Source organism: Anabas testudineus, chromosome 22 (assembly GCF_900324465.2).
Source record: "Anabas testudineus chromosome 22, fAnaTes1.2, whole genome shotgun sequence".
Lineage (NCBI taxonomy): Eukaryota > Metazoa > Chordata > Actinopteri > Anabantiformes > Anabantidae > Anabas > Anabas testudineus.
Window position 1 is genome coordinate 19,096,797 of NC_046630.1, and position 19,702 is coordinate 19,116,498.

Consider the following 19,702-nt stretch of genomic DNA (forward strand, 5'->3'; position numbering starts at 1 on the left):
AGATGGCGTCCAACTCACTCCTGTACATGTTCGCTCAGTGACTCCAAAATAATTCATGCTTCATGCTTCTGGATTGTTCTGCACCCCTCCATGTTTGGGGGTCCGCTGAGCACATTCATGCTCATCTAGACTTAATGATATTGGATGTAGATTAATTAGATTAAGTAAGTAGATTAACTTCTTTTTAATTAACTTCATAATTAAAAAGAGTCAATTCACTGGGTTTGTGATGCTCAGAAAAACATACAAGGCTATAGAGCTACTCCTTCTCCAGTGATTTTATATGGGAAACAAGCTTTTTCTAAAGCAGTACGACCACTATGATTAAATAGCCCGCAGCTCTTATTTGCAGCACGCAAAATTTATAGAAATATATATATGTATATATTTTGTACGGTTTTTCTCTCTCCTAATATTGGAACTAGCCAAATTTCACAGCCTTGCTGTATTGCTGCGCATGTGACAGTGAATCTCTTGATACTTGATTCTTCTTTTAGCTTCGGACCCCCACCCCACACATACACACAATCAGCTGAAAGGGTGAAATCAAAGGATCCCAGCTGAAAGGGCTAAAGGGAAGTAATGAAGCTTTCAAATCGCATGAAATTACAGGCATTCAGCTGAGTCCAGTCAAACCCTGTGTGGTCAAAGTTATTCCTCCACTCGGCTGCTTGGATTAACATGTTAACAAAAATTTGTATTTGAAGAAAAATATGTATGTTGTTTGTGAAAATGTGCACAATGTATCCTTGTTGTCTTTTCTCAACTTAGCACTTCAACTTAAATTAGTAAAAACTTCGCCCTGGACTCATCTGCCAGTGGAAAGATCAGTCAGATCTACATTGCAGGAATAGGTGTAGATGAACTGAACATGTAAAATTTAGCTTAACCAAATCCTGCTGAGTTAAATGTTTAAACGCTTCTCTCCCACCCTCTATCAGTAAATAAAGACAGCGGATCTCCTCTGACTGAAGGGGAGGGCCACTTCACTTGTCTGATCAGATAATTTACCTAATTTAAGTCACGTCATGTTGAACAACACTTCACTTCAATTCAGACGTCTGCATTTAGATACGTTGAAATAAACTCACTACCCTCTCTGAGAGGAACAGTAATGTCATGAGTCGATGCAGCAGCAGCAGCAGCAGCAGCAGTCTTTGTTTGTAAGATGTCCATCTGCTGTGTGCGTGTGTGTGTGTGTGTGCGTGTCTGAGTGAGTGTCTATGTGTCAAAAAGCCAATGACCTCCTCCTCCTCTTCTTTTATCCCACTGCATCTGCCACGACCCCCTGACTGTGTGTGACTAACAGCACTGTATGAAGTCCCTAAGTGTTTGTGTGTGTCGGACAGATGGGGCGATGAGTGTTGATTGTCATGGAGATGAGGGCAAACCCCTTTCACACACACACACACACACACACGCAGGTCTTTATTTCAGCCTGTCTGTGTAATCCAGGAGTGTCCAATCCTGGTCCTCGAGGACTTCTATCCTGCTTGCTTCCCTACTATCTCTACTCTGCCTACTGCTGATTACCTGGATCAGGTGTATTCAGCCAATCAGAAGCTCGAAGTGATGGGTTGGTTGCAAAACAAGCAGGCCCTCGAGGTGCAGGATTAGACACCCCTGGTGTAATCCCTCCTGATTTAATGTCCACACACACTTTCACCTCTCATACACCTATGTATTAAACATGACATGTTCTCCTATTCACAGGTCTAATGTGGTGTTTTGATCAGTTCCGATGACGACAGAGAGGTAGGCACACAAACTAAAAAGACCACTGTCGATGAGGTCACGTACACCCCCACTCTTTTTCTTCTATATTATTTGCAATTAATTAGGGAACAATCTCCACTGAGGTTTCTTAATGTGCAAATGGCCATAGAAACAGTTGCAAGGAACATTTGTGACGACGTGTCACCCTGATAGCAAAGTTGCATAACTGCTTTGTTCCAGTGTTATGCAACTTTTTAAATTCTGAGCTCAATATTCTAATCAGTTTTTAACTGGCCTCAATTATGATCTTAATGAGACAGGAACTCTCCGAGACATAACCTGAAAGGTTTGGACGAAAAGAAAATGAAGAAACTCACACTCTTAAATTTGGTGTAAATATCAGGGGGCGACCTGTATAAGTATTCTTCATACTCTTGCCTAACATACGTATGTCTTTGTGTGCACAGCTGAAACATGTATGCTTTAATATGAAACAAGACCATTTCTAAGTGACCCTATATATTTCAACACTAGTGTATTTGTGAATGAAACATGACCACAGGAGCAGAGCAGGTACCCTTGTATTGCAATTGTGGGGCACTGATTATGCTAATGATCCACTATCACCAAACGCACGCCACTCAGAAACAGGTGGCATTCATCAAGTTGAGATGGAACACCGGTTACAAGTACAGCTCACAGAAAAGTACGAAAGTTTTAGGATAAAAAATATGAACATGTTCAAGACCTTTCCTGCTATATGGACTCTATCAGTGACTATTAGTCTTTGCAATTACTTAGAACATCTGAAAAGTACTTGTTTAGATAGCTCACTCTGCATCAAAGATATGGCTTGTTTAATAGACTGACCAACATTCACTGACTCTCTGACATATGATTGGCAGGTCCTTCTTAATAATTAATACTTGATAGCACAAATCAGCTCTGGCAGCATTTCTGTCACCTGCTGTGAACGTCTCTCAAGCAGAAACATGAAAGGAGCTGCTGGGTAAAACAGAGCCTGGACCGCAGCCAATCAGCTGTCACATTGCGAGGACGGTGGCTCAGATGCCAAGTCTGCACCGAAAACCTCGTTAGATGGTCCAATCTGTCAGAGAGAAAACTAGAGACTGAGAGATGGAGCAGAGAGGAACACTTCTAGTGTCTTATTAGCTTTAATTTCTATGTTACACTAAATTCATCAAACGTTAATGTAAATAATCAAACATTCAGAGGTTTGATGTTGTCAATTCCTGGCAGCCCATTCTACATCTTCAAATAATACAGTATACTGACGGAAATCTCTTCTGATTGAAGATATTTCTCACTTCACTGACAGGTTTCTGTATCTTACCTTAGAGGAAAGAAAAAAACAAAAACAAATGTGATTTGAGTCAGCGTGGAAAATTAAGTGAGTACAGATGAAGGTAGTTTGTTGAATATGAATGAACTAGAAAGCTTTCAGCTTGCTATAGGAGCCACAATTAAAACCAACCTGGCTGTTTAAAGCGTCTGATTCCCAGCCAAGACTTAAGGAGCAAAGACGCTACCAGCTGCTGTCAGAGAACAACAACACATTCATTAAAGGAAGCAATAACTTTATCTAGATGAAATGAACCAGACCAACAATGGAGAATCCTGATGGGTACATTGCTCCTTACACCAAAAATAAGTCTTGACTCATAAATCTTTTTGAGTTTCCTTTTTTTTTTTGAAATACTCAACGTATCCCATCAAGATAGACAGATACAGTATCTTCTATCACTAACAGTCTTTGGCTGCGTACAAACATGGACTAGATAGCATTTGGATCCAGTACAAAGTGTAGGTCAGCCCATATTTTGAAAGTGCTCAGGGCCCGGCACACAATCACTGTGGTTACACGCATCAATGAAGGAAAACAGACTTGAAGCTTAAAATACATTGCGAGTGACACACAGGCTGTGTAGACAGATGGAAAGATTCAAATAACAGTACAGTGGCAAGAAAGAGCATGTGAATGTCACGGTTTTCTGCGTTAATTTGTCATAAAATGTGATCTGATCTTCATCTAAGTCAAAAGTATTAACAAATATAATGTGCCTAAAATACACTCTTTTTAAGTTTGTTTCGCACATGTAGAATATGTGAATTGGCCTCTTCGTTCTGGGGATTGTGGGGATTGATGAAAGGACAGAGAGATGAGGCCTAATTCACACCTGCACCAGGTTGGACACACCTAACAACCCACTTTAGGGGATAAGAGGGGTTGGGTACACGTGTGACTATTACATCCTGCACATCCTCCCCTTCCATTGTTTCACCTAAAGAGTCTATTTTGGCCAAGAAGTGAAGTGAAACCAGCCTGGAGCATAAATTTGTGGTCTCCAACCAACTATCTTCAGACTAAGGAAGCTATTTGGATGAGTAGCGAAACGTTTCGACCTAAGAACAAGGAAGTCCAGTTGCCATGACTTGACTTCCAGATAACTAGAAGACTGAGAAACTTCACCAACACTCATCAATGAGATAAAGAAACCCAGAGCGACAGCATCATTGGAACTTGCTAACATCTGTGTTCATGAGTCCACAGTAGGTAAAACATTAAACAAGCAGGGTGTCTATGGCAGGACACTATGAAGGAAGCTGCTGTTTACTGAAAAGAACATTGCTGAATGCCTGAAGTTTATCAAAGAGCACATTGACACATCACAGCAGTATTGGATAAATGTTTTGTGGCCTGATGAAACTAAATTGAATTATTAAGAAAGAACACACTACACACTACATGTGGTTTAAAAAGGGCACTGCATATCATCATGAAAACATTATCCCAAATGTAAAGGTGGGAACATCATGACTTGGGCCTGCTTTGCTGCATCAGAGCCTGGCCAGCTTTCAGTGATTGGGGGGAAGAGGAATTCCCAAGTGTATCACAAATTCTTCGGGACTATGTGAGAATGTCTGCACGTCAGCTGAAACTCTGTTTTAGTTGGGTGATGCTACAGGACAATGACCCAAAACACTCAACAGAATGGCTTCAGAAAATGTCAGAGCCCAGACCTCAACCCAATAGAGATGCTATAGAACAACTTGAAGAGAGCCACACACGAGACGTCCAAAGAATATGACAGAGATAAAGCAGTTCTTCCTGAGAGAATGGGTTAAAATTCATCGTGAAGGTCACAAATGATCTTTCACTCTCAGTGTGTTTAGTGTGTTTCTGGAATAAAACACTGTTGAATAAAGCCCGAAGCTGATTTCCAGCACATGAAGTTCAATGTCATCAGAGGACGACATTTTTACATCCTGTTGTCCAGGACAAACTATGGTCAACGAAAACTGACGTAATCCAACTTTTTTAGAGTCCAGCAGTCATAATAATAATATCATCAGTGATATTAATGAATCATTCTGTGATGTCAGCAGCAGGTCGTCGTCCCGCAGCCATGGTGTCGCTTCCTGCTGCAGATGCAGTTTGACGTTGCTGCTGCAGGCGGCGAATTACCATCACGGCTGAATGTTGCACGAAGGAAACCTACTGATGTGACTGCAGGCGCCCGCACTGCTGTGACCGTGTGCGTTTTTTTTTTTGTGTGTGTGACTGCAGCTGGTTAAGCTGATGTGACATTTCTCTGAAGTTTGGTTCTGCTGAAACAAACTGAGATGTGAAAGTTTTCCAGGTCAGTGAAGATGTTCCGATTTTAAACGCGAGCTTCTCTGAAAGTCATGACCCCTCTGACACGTTATGATGGAGGCTGGCAGGGTTTGAGCTGACGGACACAATGACGCCAGAGAGGATGTAATTCTAACCTTTATTCCTCTGGGGAAATACAACAGGAAAGACAAACTGCTGGGTCCACAGCTTCAGTTAAGGACCATGCCACCATTTTTGTCATGTTTAGTCACGTCAACTGCAGATATACATGTATAATGGTGGTTTTCTATACATACTGTACTTCATACACAATCTGTCAGCAAATAAAATATCCTGTGCTTGCAGAGTCCTGGTCTTTCTGGGTCAATTGGTCAAGAAATGTGATCTGATCTTCACCAAAGTCGCAAATATCAACAAGCATAATGTTTCTAAACTGTCAATTTCTCTATTAACCCAGAGCACAGTCTTCACCCAGTGCTGTGAGAATCCAACCTTAAAATACTTAAATAACACCAAAATCACAAAAGTCCATGTGGTTATTTTAATGAACAAAAATACAGTGTCTGTGTATTTTTTAATTAACATGTTAGGTATCAGCGTAATTGCGGTTTGTCCCTCATGTTTATTGTGAACGTACAACATCATGTCAGAAACAGCTGTGATACCTTACATGTTGTCGTTCTGACACCTGTTGAATTAAACCACCAGATCAAACCACTGCATTGTGTTACTGTTTTGGCTGATCAGTGTAAAACTAAAACTACCCTAGACTGTTTTCTGTATGTAGGACTCTGATCAAGGATTTGTCTGATGATTCTAGGCCTGCATATCCAGATGCTGTAGTTCAGCTGCTTGCTAAATTATAGTCATAATTAGATGTGACAAAATTTCTATGGCTTAGAAAAAAACAGTTTTCATTCTTATCTTTATTTCACCTGCTACCAGACCCATACCTGCATATTCAGTAGGAAGATATTCAAATTATTAAAGCCTCACAAAGATAGTAATCATAAAAGGTAACTTTATAACTAAATGACAAAAAATGCAATAAAAAATAATAACATAAAATAAACTAAAAGATGGAATAAACAAAAATAAATCAAATTGTTAAATAAACCAAAATAAAATAAATGACTAAACTGTGAACTACAGTTTGCAGGAAATGACAATGACTAAAACCTAATAGGAAATTCCTGTCAAAATGACACTGGAGTCCAGTGAAAAATGAATCCAGGTGCGGTGTGTTACCTTGACTTATAAAGATGCTATTCACACGCAGCAGCTTTATTTTATTTTCATTTGAAAATGTAACATTATAACAGTCAGGTGAAAAACTATCCTTTCATCTAGTAATGGTAAAATCCTCCTGAAATAAATGATAAAACAAAGATTTTACATCATGGAGCAAAAGTTCTGTGTGTCAGACTACATTATCAGTGTGTGTGTGTGTGTGTGTGTGTGTGTGTGTGTGTGTGTGTGTGTGTGTGAGTACTGAACGCAGGACGCATCACTAATCTTTATAAGTGGCTATAAATCCAGCTGGCTGTACTGCGGCGCTGGCCAGCGTGCTGCTGCTGGTGTGGGGAGGATAGGAGGAGGGGGTGGCGGGGTGTTCTGCAAACGTTCAGGGTTCAGCGGTTGCTGGAGTCCGCCTCACTTTCCCTTTCGCATGACACCACGCCTCAGCCTATGAATATTTATGAGGCGAAACTGCTGCAGTTCAGGCGATTCATCTCATCTGGCGAGAGCTGCAGCGCTGCACAGGAAGCGGCCGTGTCTCATGCTGTCCTAGATGTTTCTGGATTCCAGCCAAACGTGGCTGACTCCGTTTGTCACCTACAGACCTCAGCAGCTTTGTTTACAGCACAAAGGACTCGAGGAGAATTAGAATTCTACTTAACAACCACACACAACTCTGCCCTCTCACATTTGGACACAGGTTCATAGCAGAGTGCTTCTGTTTACCTGTTAAACATATTGCATGACCACAGGTGTGGTTAGCCAGACATAACATCCCTACTGTGGCGTCCAACATGTCATTCTAGACCACGAAGAACCACGAACACCAAAATACACATGAGTAAATACGTGGAGAGACCTGTTCCTCTGCAATAAGCACACACCACCGCTGTGTTTCTTCTTTCATTTCATGAGTTTATTATTTCTCCAGCCACTGTGGACCCCCAATATTCAGCCTGCTTCACTCTGGCAGCCCAGACCTTTCCCTATACATATCCAGCCGGCTAGACTGTGAATGATTCCGCTTGGTGTGTTTCACACCGATGCAAGCCACTTAAGTTCTCAACGGGGGAGTTCGAGCAGCTAAATATAAGAAAGATACTCCAGTGGGCGATGGAGCAGAATCAGAGCCTTTATCTTGACACAAATACTCACGTGGGACAAAAAAGGTGGCAATGGTGCTCTGGTAGTTCCAAACTACATTTGCAACTTGCTTATCATTATTATTATAGATTAATCTGTCCATTTGCTTGTGGATTTTTCTGTAACTCATATTGAACAAAAAGGCTCAACATCAGTGCAAAACCAGAGGCATCATAAACCGTGCAGAGGAAGATTCAGGTCTGTTAAATCATGTCACTTCTTATGGGACTCTCATGTTAATGACGTGAGCATGAAATACATGAGAGAAATAAATTACAGCACTTTCATCTACTGATAAACTGGAGTCCACAGTCTCGTGTTGAGGTTCTGAAAGACAGACAGCCCCTCCTCCCCACACAACCTGCTGCCAACCTGTTGGAGACAAGTAACATTGTGTGCAGAGTAGCATTAACAGTCTATCAGCTGTTGTTCTGGTGCAGTGTTAAGGGACAGTTTAGAGTGTAGGTCATTCAAATTCTGAAAGCCTCATGGTATGAACCAAACCAAACCAACACGGAGAATCATTACTCCCCTAATCTTGACAAATGTTTTCAGGTCATTTTTCATAAATATGTCCATCCACACTATATACTTTATACACTATACATTTGTATAGATGTAGTTTTCGCTGGTTTATTGTGTTCAGAGAGCCAGAACCCAAAGAAAAAAAAGAGCTGTATATCTCCAGAGTGTAGTTACTGGCCCTACCAATCTGCCCAGTGTTTTTGCTGCTTGTTGTTGTTTTTTTGTTGCCTGCTGTTCTTTTCTCTCTCCTCTTTCCACTCACCCCAGCCGGTCGAGGCAGATGGCCGCCCACCCTGAGCCTGGTTTCTTCCAGTTTTTCCTCTCCACTGTTGCCTAGTGCTGCTCAATAGTGGAGTGCTGCATACAGTTATATTTGTAAGGTCTTAAACATTACACTGCTGTTGTGATTTGGCGCTATACAAATAAAATTGAATTGCATTGAATTACATTTTGTGTATAAATCTAAGCAGTGACATGAGAGCCCTGTAGATGTTAAGTATGTGTGCATCATGCAGTTCAGTATACAAACAGTTTTCATCTCGAGGCTTGAAAACAACACCTTTACATTTGTTCTCCATTCTTATAAGCTCCAGAATCCAAAATAAATTATAATAAATAAATAAATAAAAACACACTGCAGAGGTATTAATGAGGAGGATTTAAAGGTGAGGGAGATGTAGTGCTTCTCAGGCAGGTAATGCAGGTTCCCAACATGAATAATGCATTAATGTCACAGCAGAGCAGCTGATGTTAAATATAGACAGCTCAGAGCTCAAGACATAAATGAAACGCTAATGTTCAGAGCCGGGGCAAATTATCTTTCTGTAAATTACTCACAGGCATGTTTTTTTTGTTTTTGTTTTTTTTTTTTGTTTAGTTTTTTCATCCAACCTCTTGAATAACGCAGAGAAAGAAAAAACATCCTGAGACTTAATTAAAACACACACACACACACACACATCAAGGCTTAGAGGCTAAAAATGCAACAAATCCAGTTTGGAGAAACATTAGCCAGGTTCTGATTTCAAAACACTCATTTATCAGCGCTGGAAAATGAATCATAGCTTTCGGAGATAGAGTCAAGTAGCTGGACTGAAATGTGCAGGGGCTGGTCCAGCATCAGTGTAGATGAGGAGAAGCACAGTTACGGTGCACGTCTCAAATGGTTTTGCTTGTAGTGATGCTTGTAATGATTGACTCTACTGGACTCTTTTAGCAAATGATTTTGTTTCTTCTGTTCCATACTACTGTACTAGCATAGTTTTCCTTAGCAGCAAATAAATGCTAATGTTACTGTTGGATGTATATAGAAGCACTTTTTGCTGTATAGCGACTGTAACAATTCTTTAAAACAACGGTTTCTCACTATTCGTCTGGTTGTTTTTTGGAGGTTGGCGGCTTTCAAGACCCAGATGTCCTACGACCTGTACTGTCTCTGAATGCCTCACAATATGGATGATCTACAAAATACAGCATACTGAAGTGCTACCTGACAGCATGCTACACCTGACACAATACTCTTTCCTAACATAACGCTGGGACCGAAGGTGAATGATAGGTTCACTTTTTTATTTTATAACTGATAACTGATCAATCAATTCAATCAGTTGGTGTAAGGACGTCATCTTGGGGTTGTGGGAAATAGCGACAGATATGTAATATTGTAAACTTTGTAAAAATGTTATAAAATCAGGAGAATAGCTGATAATAAAATTCATTTTTAGCAGCACCCCCAGCATTATATATTCTATATATCATTCTCCTATGACCTATTTTTTGTGCTGCATTAGTTATCAGTCCATCATTAAGTAAATCGAACATAAACACAGCTACTAATAAATGCACAGCAATATCTTTTTATTATTGAAGTAGTCAGATTTATTCGTGTATTCTACTCAAGCCTTGCTCCTATTCGTCCAGATTCTAAAATGTCTTTATAAGTTTGGTTTAATTGTAGAGTTTACAGAGAATGTCTTATGGTGGTCTGAAAGATCAAACCATAGAGTTAGTAAAGACAAACCTAGAGAGTGAGGATATCCAAAATCCCCAAAGTAGTCCAAACTTCCACTGAAATAGAGAGAGAAATAGCTCACACCAGTTATATAAGAGTTACCGACATGTATAATTAATAGATCTACCTACAGGCTAACACAGTTTATGGAGAACAGGAAACTCTGTTGTGTTGATAAATACATAGTATATGAGTATTTTCAAAAAGTATGAAAGTTGTCTTTTTTCATTCCCACTCAGCTGTGTTTTGCTTCAGGTCGAAGACTGACTGATAAATGAAGCTCTGCTGTACAAACCTCCACACATTTCTGTATGAATTGTATTTTCAGATTAGTAAATGACTTTCTGTCCACCGCAGGAGTGAAAAAGCTAATTAAACTGAGCTGAGCAGCAGCTAACACATTGTTTTCACTTGGCCCCCTTATTAATCCCCTGCTCCTGGCTGTGATTACACACAGAGAGTCTTTTTCTTTTGGCCGAGCAATCAACCTCCCAGGCCTCAGCGACCACACTTCATCTGTTACAGTAACACAGCCAAGTCCAGAGCTGCAGATTAACACACTGTATTAAGAGTCTGAAATGTCTATGTTTAAGTCCAAAGCAACACATTTCAAACTTAAATCAATGTCATCTAATCCTAAACCAAGTCCTAAGGGTAAACTAGGGCATTTCTTAAAGTTGCAAGTCAAGTCCCTACTCAAGTCTCCTTCATCTTGTGCCAAGTTCGCATCAACAAGTGTCAAGTCAAAATTAAAAGTCAGGATCAATTATTTGGTCCAGATCAAAAGGTTACACATCAAGGCAGTTAAAACCAAAGTCCTAACAACTTTATCCTTGCTGGACAAGACAGGACAGTCTAATGAAGGCTAACCCAATGCATTTCAGCAAGTCCAAACTCAAGATTGTCAAGTCCCCAGTCAGAATCCAGAAGATCAACAAATCCCTAAATCAAAGAGCCATCAACAATCAAGACCAACATTTTTCAAGCTCTGAGTCAAGTCCCAAGTCAAGCACTAACTTAAAAAAACATGATATTGATCATAAACTATTTTCTTTTATTATTTGCACCAATAAAAATCAACTAACATGACCTGCGTTACTAATTGATGTTAGCCCCATTGTGTAGGGCCAAAATTCAGTTTTAAGATGTCATTTTACTTTATATTGTTCTCATGGAACATGTTAATTAAGTTGAGTATTATTCCAGAACAAAGTTCGCGTCACCTTGGACCTGATTAGAACATGATGATTGGGAAACATGGACAAGTCCAATCACAACTTGATAACTGATTAAATATGCTATTTTCTCCTTGGTACATCATTAATAGATAAATGGATGGGTGGATGGATGGTGGTGTAAATTAACATCTTCTTGGTGTTAAAAGCCTGCTGTGTCTCTAATGGATCATCCCTGACTTTATTATTCAGCACTGCTTATTAAAGAAAAGGTTTTACAGCTTTGAGCTTTTAGCTTTAATGTGATTCTTGATTAAATTTCCCTCCTCCTGCTGCCATTGTTTGTTGTTTTTTTTTCTGCAGCATTAGGAGTCTTGCTGGTTTTTGTCGAGTGAAAACCTTGAAGAAGGATGAAGACTCTTAATCAAGTAGAGGCTTAATTTATTTTTTTTATTATTGTTTTTCTTTCAGTTAATGCAGATTTTTCTCTACATATGCGTGAATCATCCCAGTGAGAATGTAGCGTTACTGTGGTGGAGATCTAATCCATGCATTCACTTATTGCAATATCAGAAAATGTCAAACTTATGATAGTGTCAATAATAAAACAATAACATTGTCAATAAGGGACACTGATTTATAGCACACAGGAACTAATGCACTTGTGACTGATCGCAGGGTAGATTTCTTGCACAGTTGCCCAACAAATGCACAGTAAAGGTCGGCTGACTTGAAATACTGTATATGATATTATCCCAGAGCAAGCAAGTACATTTTTATTCCTAAGAACATTTAACAGAACAAATCCACGGCTTCCTGCTCTGAATGATTCTGCTGCTAGACAAATAGAAGGAAGATGGTTCTGTGCTGCTGAACTCCATCCATCTTTAGGTTTATAATCAATACCCTGATGTCAGCAGAAAAATGGGAATTATTCAAGCAGCAGTCATCTGTTTATGATCAGACTCGTTATCAGCCGATCAGTAATTTATTACTAATACAAGGCTTTTCTGGACCTATTGATTAGCAGGGAACTCTAATTTATTTCATTTAAAGCAGAAATCAAGTCAATAACGCAGAGGCATGAAGAATTATGCATCAGGAATTCTGTAGAAAGGAAAATGGCTTTCATTTCAATGATGCACATGCAATGCAATTCAACATCCATTTAACAGATAAATATAGAAACAATCAAGGAAATAATGGGAAAACTAAAAACTGTTCAGACCGAAGACTTGGCGGTACTGTAGACCACAAGTGAGCAGAATGCACACGCAGAGTGACTTCTGAACGGTGGCCAGCGAAAACAAATCCTCCTCTGGATAAAGACAAAGCTTCAAAGATAAATCTGCTCAATTTTAATGCTAACACAGTTCCGATTCGTACCGCATTGTTCAAAGACCACACCCCTTCCATACACACACTCTAATGTTGAGAAGCTTACAACCGAGAGAATAAAAGTCTGTAAACTGGGGCTGATAATCCCAGAGAGAGAAAGAGAGGGGGGGGGGGGGGGAAGAAAACGTGCGTCTAGGAGAGACACAGTCAAAGAACCAACACAACAGAATAACAGCAAGAGGACTGTGAACGCCAGCTTGCTGTTCGGGCAAAAATACAGCTTTTTATTAGAGCTGCTGGTTGTTTAAAATTATAACTAGACCTCTGCTCACCTGAGGCTCCATGAAACCACAGCGTCAACCACCCTAACAATGATGTGTTGTAAGTATATAAGCAGCAGCCTGGGGATAACACTATATTGCTTTATAGCTTTACAGCTGGTGAAACATCCCAGTCCAACACTTTAGTCCAGACTGTCAGATGATGGAGCACCATTTTGTATATATTATTTATGGTCTCCAGAGGATGAACCACGATGTTGCTGGTAATCCCAGTGGATCATGCCAGCTTGCTAGCATATAGCTTTCGGACTGGCAGACGCATTTAAGGTGGTTGTGGATTCAATGTTTGTCCAGGGACACTGCGACATGTGGTCGTCTAGGTTTAGTGGATGACTGTCCCACCAATGACCCACAGCAGCCCATAATATTAATCATCGCCAACACTCAGGTGTTTTATATTAAATTGACACTTTATTGAACCTGACCTGCACCTGTTTCCATTATCCTCAGGGCTACATGTGTCTCCATAAAGTCAACAAACATGACAGACATTTTGCTGTTTTTCTACACTGAGTGATAGAAAGTGAAGGCAGTGCTGTGGTCCAGTTCACCGGCCTCATGTCAAATTTAATGATGAATCATTGAGGTTCCAGCTCATTGAGAATGATCTAATAAAACAAAAGCAAAGATGATGTATTCACCTCTGTTTCACTTCCTCGAACACTAATCATCTTTAACTGAGCTAAGAAATTGTTACTGGACTAAGTATAGTTACTTATATTATAAATATTGCTCCGCTTCCTCATTCCCATTCCCACTCAGTTATAAAGCACAGATTCATATCCAGTGGTGAATTGTTCTTTTTGTTAAGTTCCATTTGAGTGGAATCCAATGTACAGAAGGTTCTTCGATGTCCAGCCAAGCAAATAACACCTCCACCTCTGCAATTTCACCTGTCTAAATTTAGGAAGAAATGCCAGTTAGGGGGAAACTGTGGAAGTCAAGACAGACTTCAAAGATCTAGAAGACATTCAGATAAAACTGCATGTCTGCTGCGCAAGAAGGGAAAGAAAAAAAACATGCAACAAGGTTTGGCTGATAGGGTGGTGGTGCAGAAAGTAACCGTACGTGTGACTTCATCACAAAAGCAAATGTGGAAATATGAGCAGCAGACAGAGGCGCAGGAAACAGTGCAGAGACATAAAAAAGTAACATTTGAATAAAGGTCTATTTTTACAGTTTTGAATGTTTGCTGTATGTATATGCTAAACATTTTTTATTTGTGGGGAGGTTGTTGTACTGGCTGCTTGAGCAAGGAAGATGTGGACAACACAGGTGGCAACTTCCACCAGCTTCCTGCTCTGTACTGGCCACTGTTTGTTCAAAGGTCAGCGCTGTCAAGACAGCTTCCTGTTGTACTGATCAAAGCTGCAAATCTGCATGTCAGAAATTTTGATGAACTTCGCTGCCATTCAAGTGGAATCTGTTATTTTTGTCACATGATCTTATATATTAAGGGATCTTTTGGTTTGGTGATTCTCACACAGACACTAGAACCAGCAGAGAACTGCCTCTACTCACACGTTGTCCTTCAGCCTGCAACCTGGATTGGCTCATTTTTTATTGTAGTAATTTCCCAAATGCTCTGAAATTGTTGAAAAAAATAAAAAACCAAGCCAAACCGAGAGCCTGCAGGTTTTCATTCCAACCAAACAGTGAACCTGGTGATTAACTCTCCTTCAGGTGGGGTTAGAGGAACTCATCTGTGAAATAACCTGCTAAGATGATGGCAGGACTGTACAGATTGTGGGCTCTCTGGTCTTAGCAAACACAACACCTGAACAGAGAGCAGAATCTCCTATTCTATATATATATATATATATATATATATATATACACAACACGCTATATCTGTGTCTGTGTAGAACTGCATTCAATGACTAAGTGGTTGCAGCATCCAATATTAAGGGAAAGTATCCCCTCCAGCTTGTAGACTTAAAAGCTGAAGGGAATGAAAGTGGCAGAAAGAAGAAAGAACACCACCAGCATCAAATATTTCAACATGAGTAAAGGAAAGACTTTAACATACATAAACACTCAACTGTGTTGCATTCAAAGACCAGTGAACACTTCAAATCTTGTTCATATCAATGACAAAAGAAGAATACAGCAGAGCCACTGCTTTGCATGAAAAATGTACAGTATTACTGGACACTATAACTCTACAGTGTGTATTTGTATATCCAAGACAAATTTGAGTTGAACATAGCATCGTTGGGATTTTATGCATGTTGTATTGTAACTTGTTTCTACCGTTGTCTTTGCAAGACAATTTATCTGCTGCAACATTACTAATTGAGTTTGTGTTTGATTGACTAGACAACCTTTCTTGGTTCTGGATTAGTTGCACGTGAACACTCATATAACAAACAACGAGAACAAATAAGTGCTTTGGTGAGTTCAGCTATTTCAGACGAGATGTGTCACTGCAATTAATCCATTTAATTCGAAAAATTAATAATATAATAATAACAACAATAATAATCTGTCTATTATCATTACTGTTATACAATATATCTTGTAAATCAGTAGCCTAAAACTTTCATGTTAAAAGAAACTGAAGGCACCTGCGTAAATCCAGTGAATTCACTGGTCTGCTCAAACCAGCAGCCTAACATGATCAAAGCATCCAGTAGAGGGGAAAACCTGATCCAATCCAGTAAAGTCCTGGAAGCCAAAGTCAGCCCTACAATAAAATACATCATTCTGGGAGCAATTAAATGCAGGAAGAAATCCAGGAGGATTTGCTAATGTCTGCAGTCAAACAAATGCTAAAAGGCCTGGAAAATAAAAAAACACAGTTAAATCCAGCAGCCTAGACCCAATCAGTGGCAGTAAGCCCCTGTCACTCTGAAACTGCAAGTGCATAGCAAAGGAAATTCTCAGAGACTCACTGAAACCTCAACAAAGCAGCCACCTAAGACCTGATCAGACTCACAAAAACCTGGTGAACCCCAGTAAAGACAAGCAAAACGTGGTTAAACTGCACACCGTGCTCCACACAGCAGGTTTAACTGGAAGCAGCAAACAGCCAAAAACCCCAGTCTAATTCACCTAAAGCTGCTCTAACACATGATCAGACTGAAGCCCAGTAGAGTCTGGGTAAACCCTTCAAAACCAGCATGATCAGACCAGCAGGACCCATGTGAAGCCCAGTGAACCCCCAGGAAACCCACGCTGTTTGTGTGCTGGTATCAGACAGCCCCAGTGGACTCATTATTCTGGGTGAAACAGCGGCAGCCTGCATGATGAGAGCCGCTGGAGCCCGGTCCAACCCTGCAGCCTCCAGCACGACCACACACGGTAAAGCCCGGAAAAAAACCCGAGCGAGCCCACTTCCACCCGGATTTAAAGGGGAGCTTTAAAAACCAGCAGCCAACAGAGGGGACGCAACAAATGTGCCAGGTGTCGTTTGGTCTGCGGCAGCCTGAGCAACCGGCAATGACACACACACACACACACACACACACACACAGAGAGAGACGCACTAAGACGCACACAGCGCCAAAACGCGCACTCACCGTGCGCTGTGGAGCGAGCAGCCAGCAGCCAGCAGAGCAGCATCAGCAGCAGCAGGTAGGGTCCTCCTGTTCTCCTCCTCAGCACCAGCGCCTCCCAAACATCACCAGTACATCCAACCAAAACCAGCTCCATGCTGCCCCTGCTCCAGTCCCGATGAGCCCGAGGAAAACCACCCGCAGATCCTTCTCCTGCTCTGCTCTGCTCTCTCCCCTCTTCTTCTATTTAACTGCACAGGATCCAACTGCAAATCAAAACTAGAAAAAAAAAAAAATGATCAGAACTAGAAGCCTGCAGGGTGCTGAATCAGGAGGGTGCTGAGGAGGACAGAGAGGGGCTGGAGTAACCTCTCCTCTCTCCCCCCAAAAAAATGACCCTGACGCCCGGGCAGGTTCGTGGAGAACAAAAAAGAAAAAAGAAACAAGAAGAAGGAAAAAAGGAAAATCCGAGCAGACACACGCCTGGTAGTTTCCCTCCTAGTAGAATAAGTTCCAGTAACTATGAAGGCAGAGTCTCCATCACTCCTGCACGGTGCGGCTGGTTCCCATTCACACGGATGCAAGTCGGGTTCAAATCCACGCTGCCTTCCTGGAGGTCTGCTCCGACTGTCGGAGAGGACGGATGGAGAGCGCTGTAAGAGGAGGAGGGGGAGAGGGAGACTTTTAGTGTACCCTCTCTCTCTCTCTCTCTCTCTCTCTCTCTCTCTCTCCAGCTGTGTAGAGCAACAGAGAGAGAGAGAGAGAGAGGGGGAGAGAGAGACATAGGGACAGAGTGGAGCCATTGATCTAAAGAGGCTGGAGGTAAAGCCCGGAACTGGAGCGTTGGGGCAGCGGGGGTGGAGTGAAAGCTGGATCCCGCTAGAGGAGGCAGAACAGCGGGGAGAGATTAGCTGAACTCTCCTGCCCTCTCTGGTCACACCAGGAACTTAAACACAGGAGCTGATCAGCATGTTCCTCATCTACTAGTGTATAATAGATGTAAAAAACATTCAACTTATATTGTTATTATAATTAATTCTCTCTGTTGGGGTATTTCAGTGCCTACTTTAATGTAAAGTGTGACAAATACAGGTGCAGCCCTGTGAATAGTTATTGTCATTTATGATCACTTTTCTTTTCTTTTCTTTTCTTTTCTTTAATTCAAAATATGGTACTTTGGTATTTGTTTTTATTTGTATTTACTCTTTCAAATTTTTGGTCTGAGTCAGATATTTTTTTCATACATTATCTTAGAACTGGTAACATTTTAAGATATGGCATAATCTCAGGTACCAAAAAGAAAAAAAGAAATAATAAAAATGCAAAGTAAAATCCGACCAGATACATGCGGTTAGTTTGACTGAAGTTCCAGTAACTACGAAGGTAGAGTCTCCATCACTCACGGTGCGGGCGGATTGCATTCAGTGTGTGAGTGCTGAGAGTTTATTTGTTTTATGAATTCTCCCTCTTATTTTTCTTGGAAGAATGTCCACTCCACACAGCACTGACTTTATTAGATTAGATGAGTGTCCACAATTGAGGATCAGTTTTTTTTTTTCCCAGCTCTTTTTGCTTGCTTAGATCTTTCAGTCCATTGTCCATGCACACAGAGGAGCAGACACCACAGGTATGTTTAAAAGGTTTATTGAAAAGAATGATCTCGTGTGAGGGGGAGACACAGCGTTAGATGGGAAGGAAATGTCAGGTGAGCGAGGATTTCCCCTCTGAACCACACCACTGGGTAAGTAATGCTCTGTGTCAGGTGACAGGACTGGAGCTGCAGGTGGTGAAGCCACAGGTGAGTTATGGCAAGATGGCACTAAAGATCCAGAATCCACTTTCCCTATCAAACATCCACATTTAATCCGAGGAGAAAATATTCAGACATACAATTTACGAAATGACAGACGTTAGAGTACATTATATACCAGACAGTCTTAAATATATACATCAGATGCCTGGAGCCCGTCCACAATCAGTCACATCATCAGCAGTCCACAAGTACATCTCCCCTAATCACAATCACTGAACCATTACAACACGTTAACAGAGCACAGGATTTCAGTGCATATTCTTTTTCTACGAAACCTGGAGAGAAAAACAGACTGTGTCTTTTATATTGAAATGTTAAAATGAATAGCCCAGAGTCAAGAAACTAATGTAGAAGTTCTCAGAAGGTCAGAGAGGTCATCTTGTTTCACCTGACCTGCCACCCGGAGGTTCTGTGAGTCTCCCACAAATGAACAGTGACTCCCTGAGCTACTCGTGGACCTTAATGGAGCGAGTATCATGCTGCCTGTGCTTGCAACATGTTGTATAGCTTTGTATTGAAAGACAAATAAGTCATCAATTATTCAATTCCCTGCTGATCAGTGTTTTACACTTGTTTTAACCTAGTTTTACTACGCTTGGAGGAGTATTTTGTTATAGGAGAGTGTTGGGTTGTCACACTACACATGATTTATTTTAGCACTATATGACTTTGCCATGAGAAATATTGAATTAAGATAGAGTTGATAGGTTAATAGTGAGATTAATAGAAGTAAAATATGATGGTAGATGCACAACTGAGCAGGCCTTGCTTAATAAGGCTGACATTTCGCCAACTTAAGGCCTTTTCAAAGATGTGCTCGGTCAGGGAGAGGTCCTTTTGTGAACGAGGAAAAGTCTACTGGAGCTAGATACTCAGGGAAAACAGCGTGAGCACGGAGCACTGAGTGAGAGATTGTTTGCTTTTATCAGAGTAGTAATTAAAAGTAACGTTAAACTATGTTAGGTAGGACAAAGGTTAGGACTAGAAGCTGGTGTTGCCTGTCATTAACCGACGTGGGACCTGTGATACATCAAACCATGATTTACCATGAAAACTAGTCCACCACAGCCATGCTCACCAAGGCCTCACACATTCAACTATGAATTGATAACTGAAATTGAACTGTTTTGTGGTACAACGGACACATTTAATAGAAATCAATTTTCCAGTAAGGGGATGTTTGAACGTGGAGCTTTGATAAGTAACTGAATTGATTCTATTCACTGAATTTCCATCAGCAGTGGGACTAAGAGTAGTGGGCCTCGTG

The 19,702-nt window shown here is 40.8% G+C and overlaps 1 protein-coding gene across 1 annotated transcript in view; it reads right to left on the minus strand.

The window, feature by feature from the left end:
- Window positions 1-17,229, minus strand: part of dcc (DCC netrin 1 receptor) — a 200,849-nt gene extending 183,620 nt beyond the window's left edge. The window contains exon 1 of the mRNA XM_026338947.1: window positions 16,647-17,229. Coding sequence (XP_026194732.1) covers window positions 16,647-16,779 — 133 coding nt within the window. The 5' untranslated portion in view covers window positions 16,780-17,229. The remainder of the gene's footprint in view (window positions 1-16,646) is intronic.
- Between the last annotated feature and the right edge of the window lie 2,473 nt (window positions 17,230-19,702).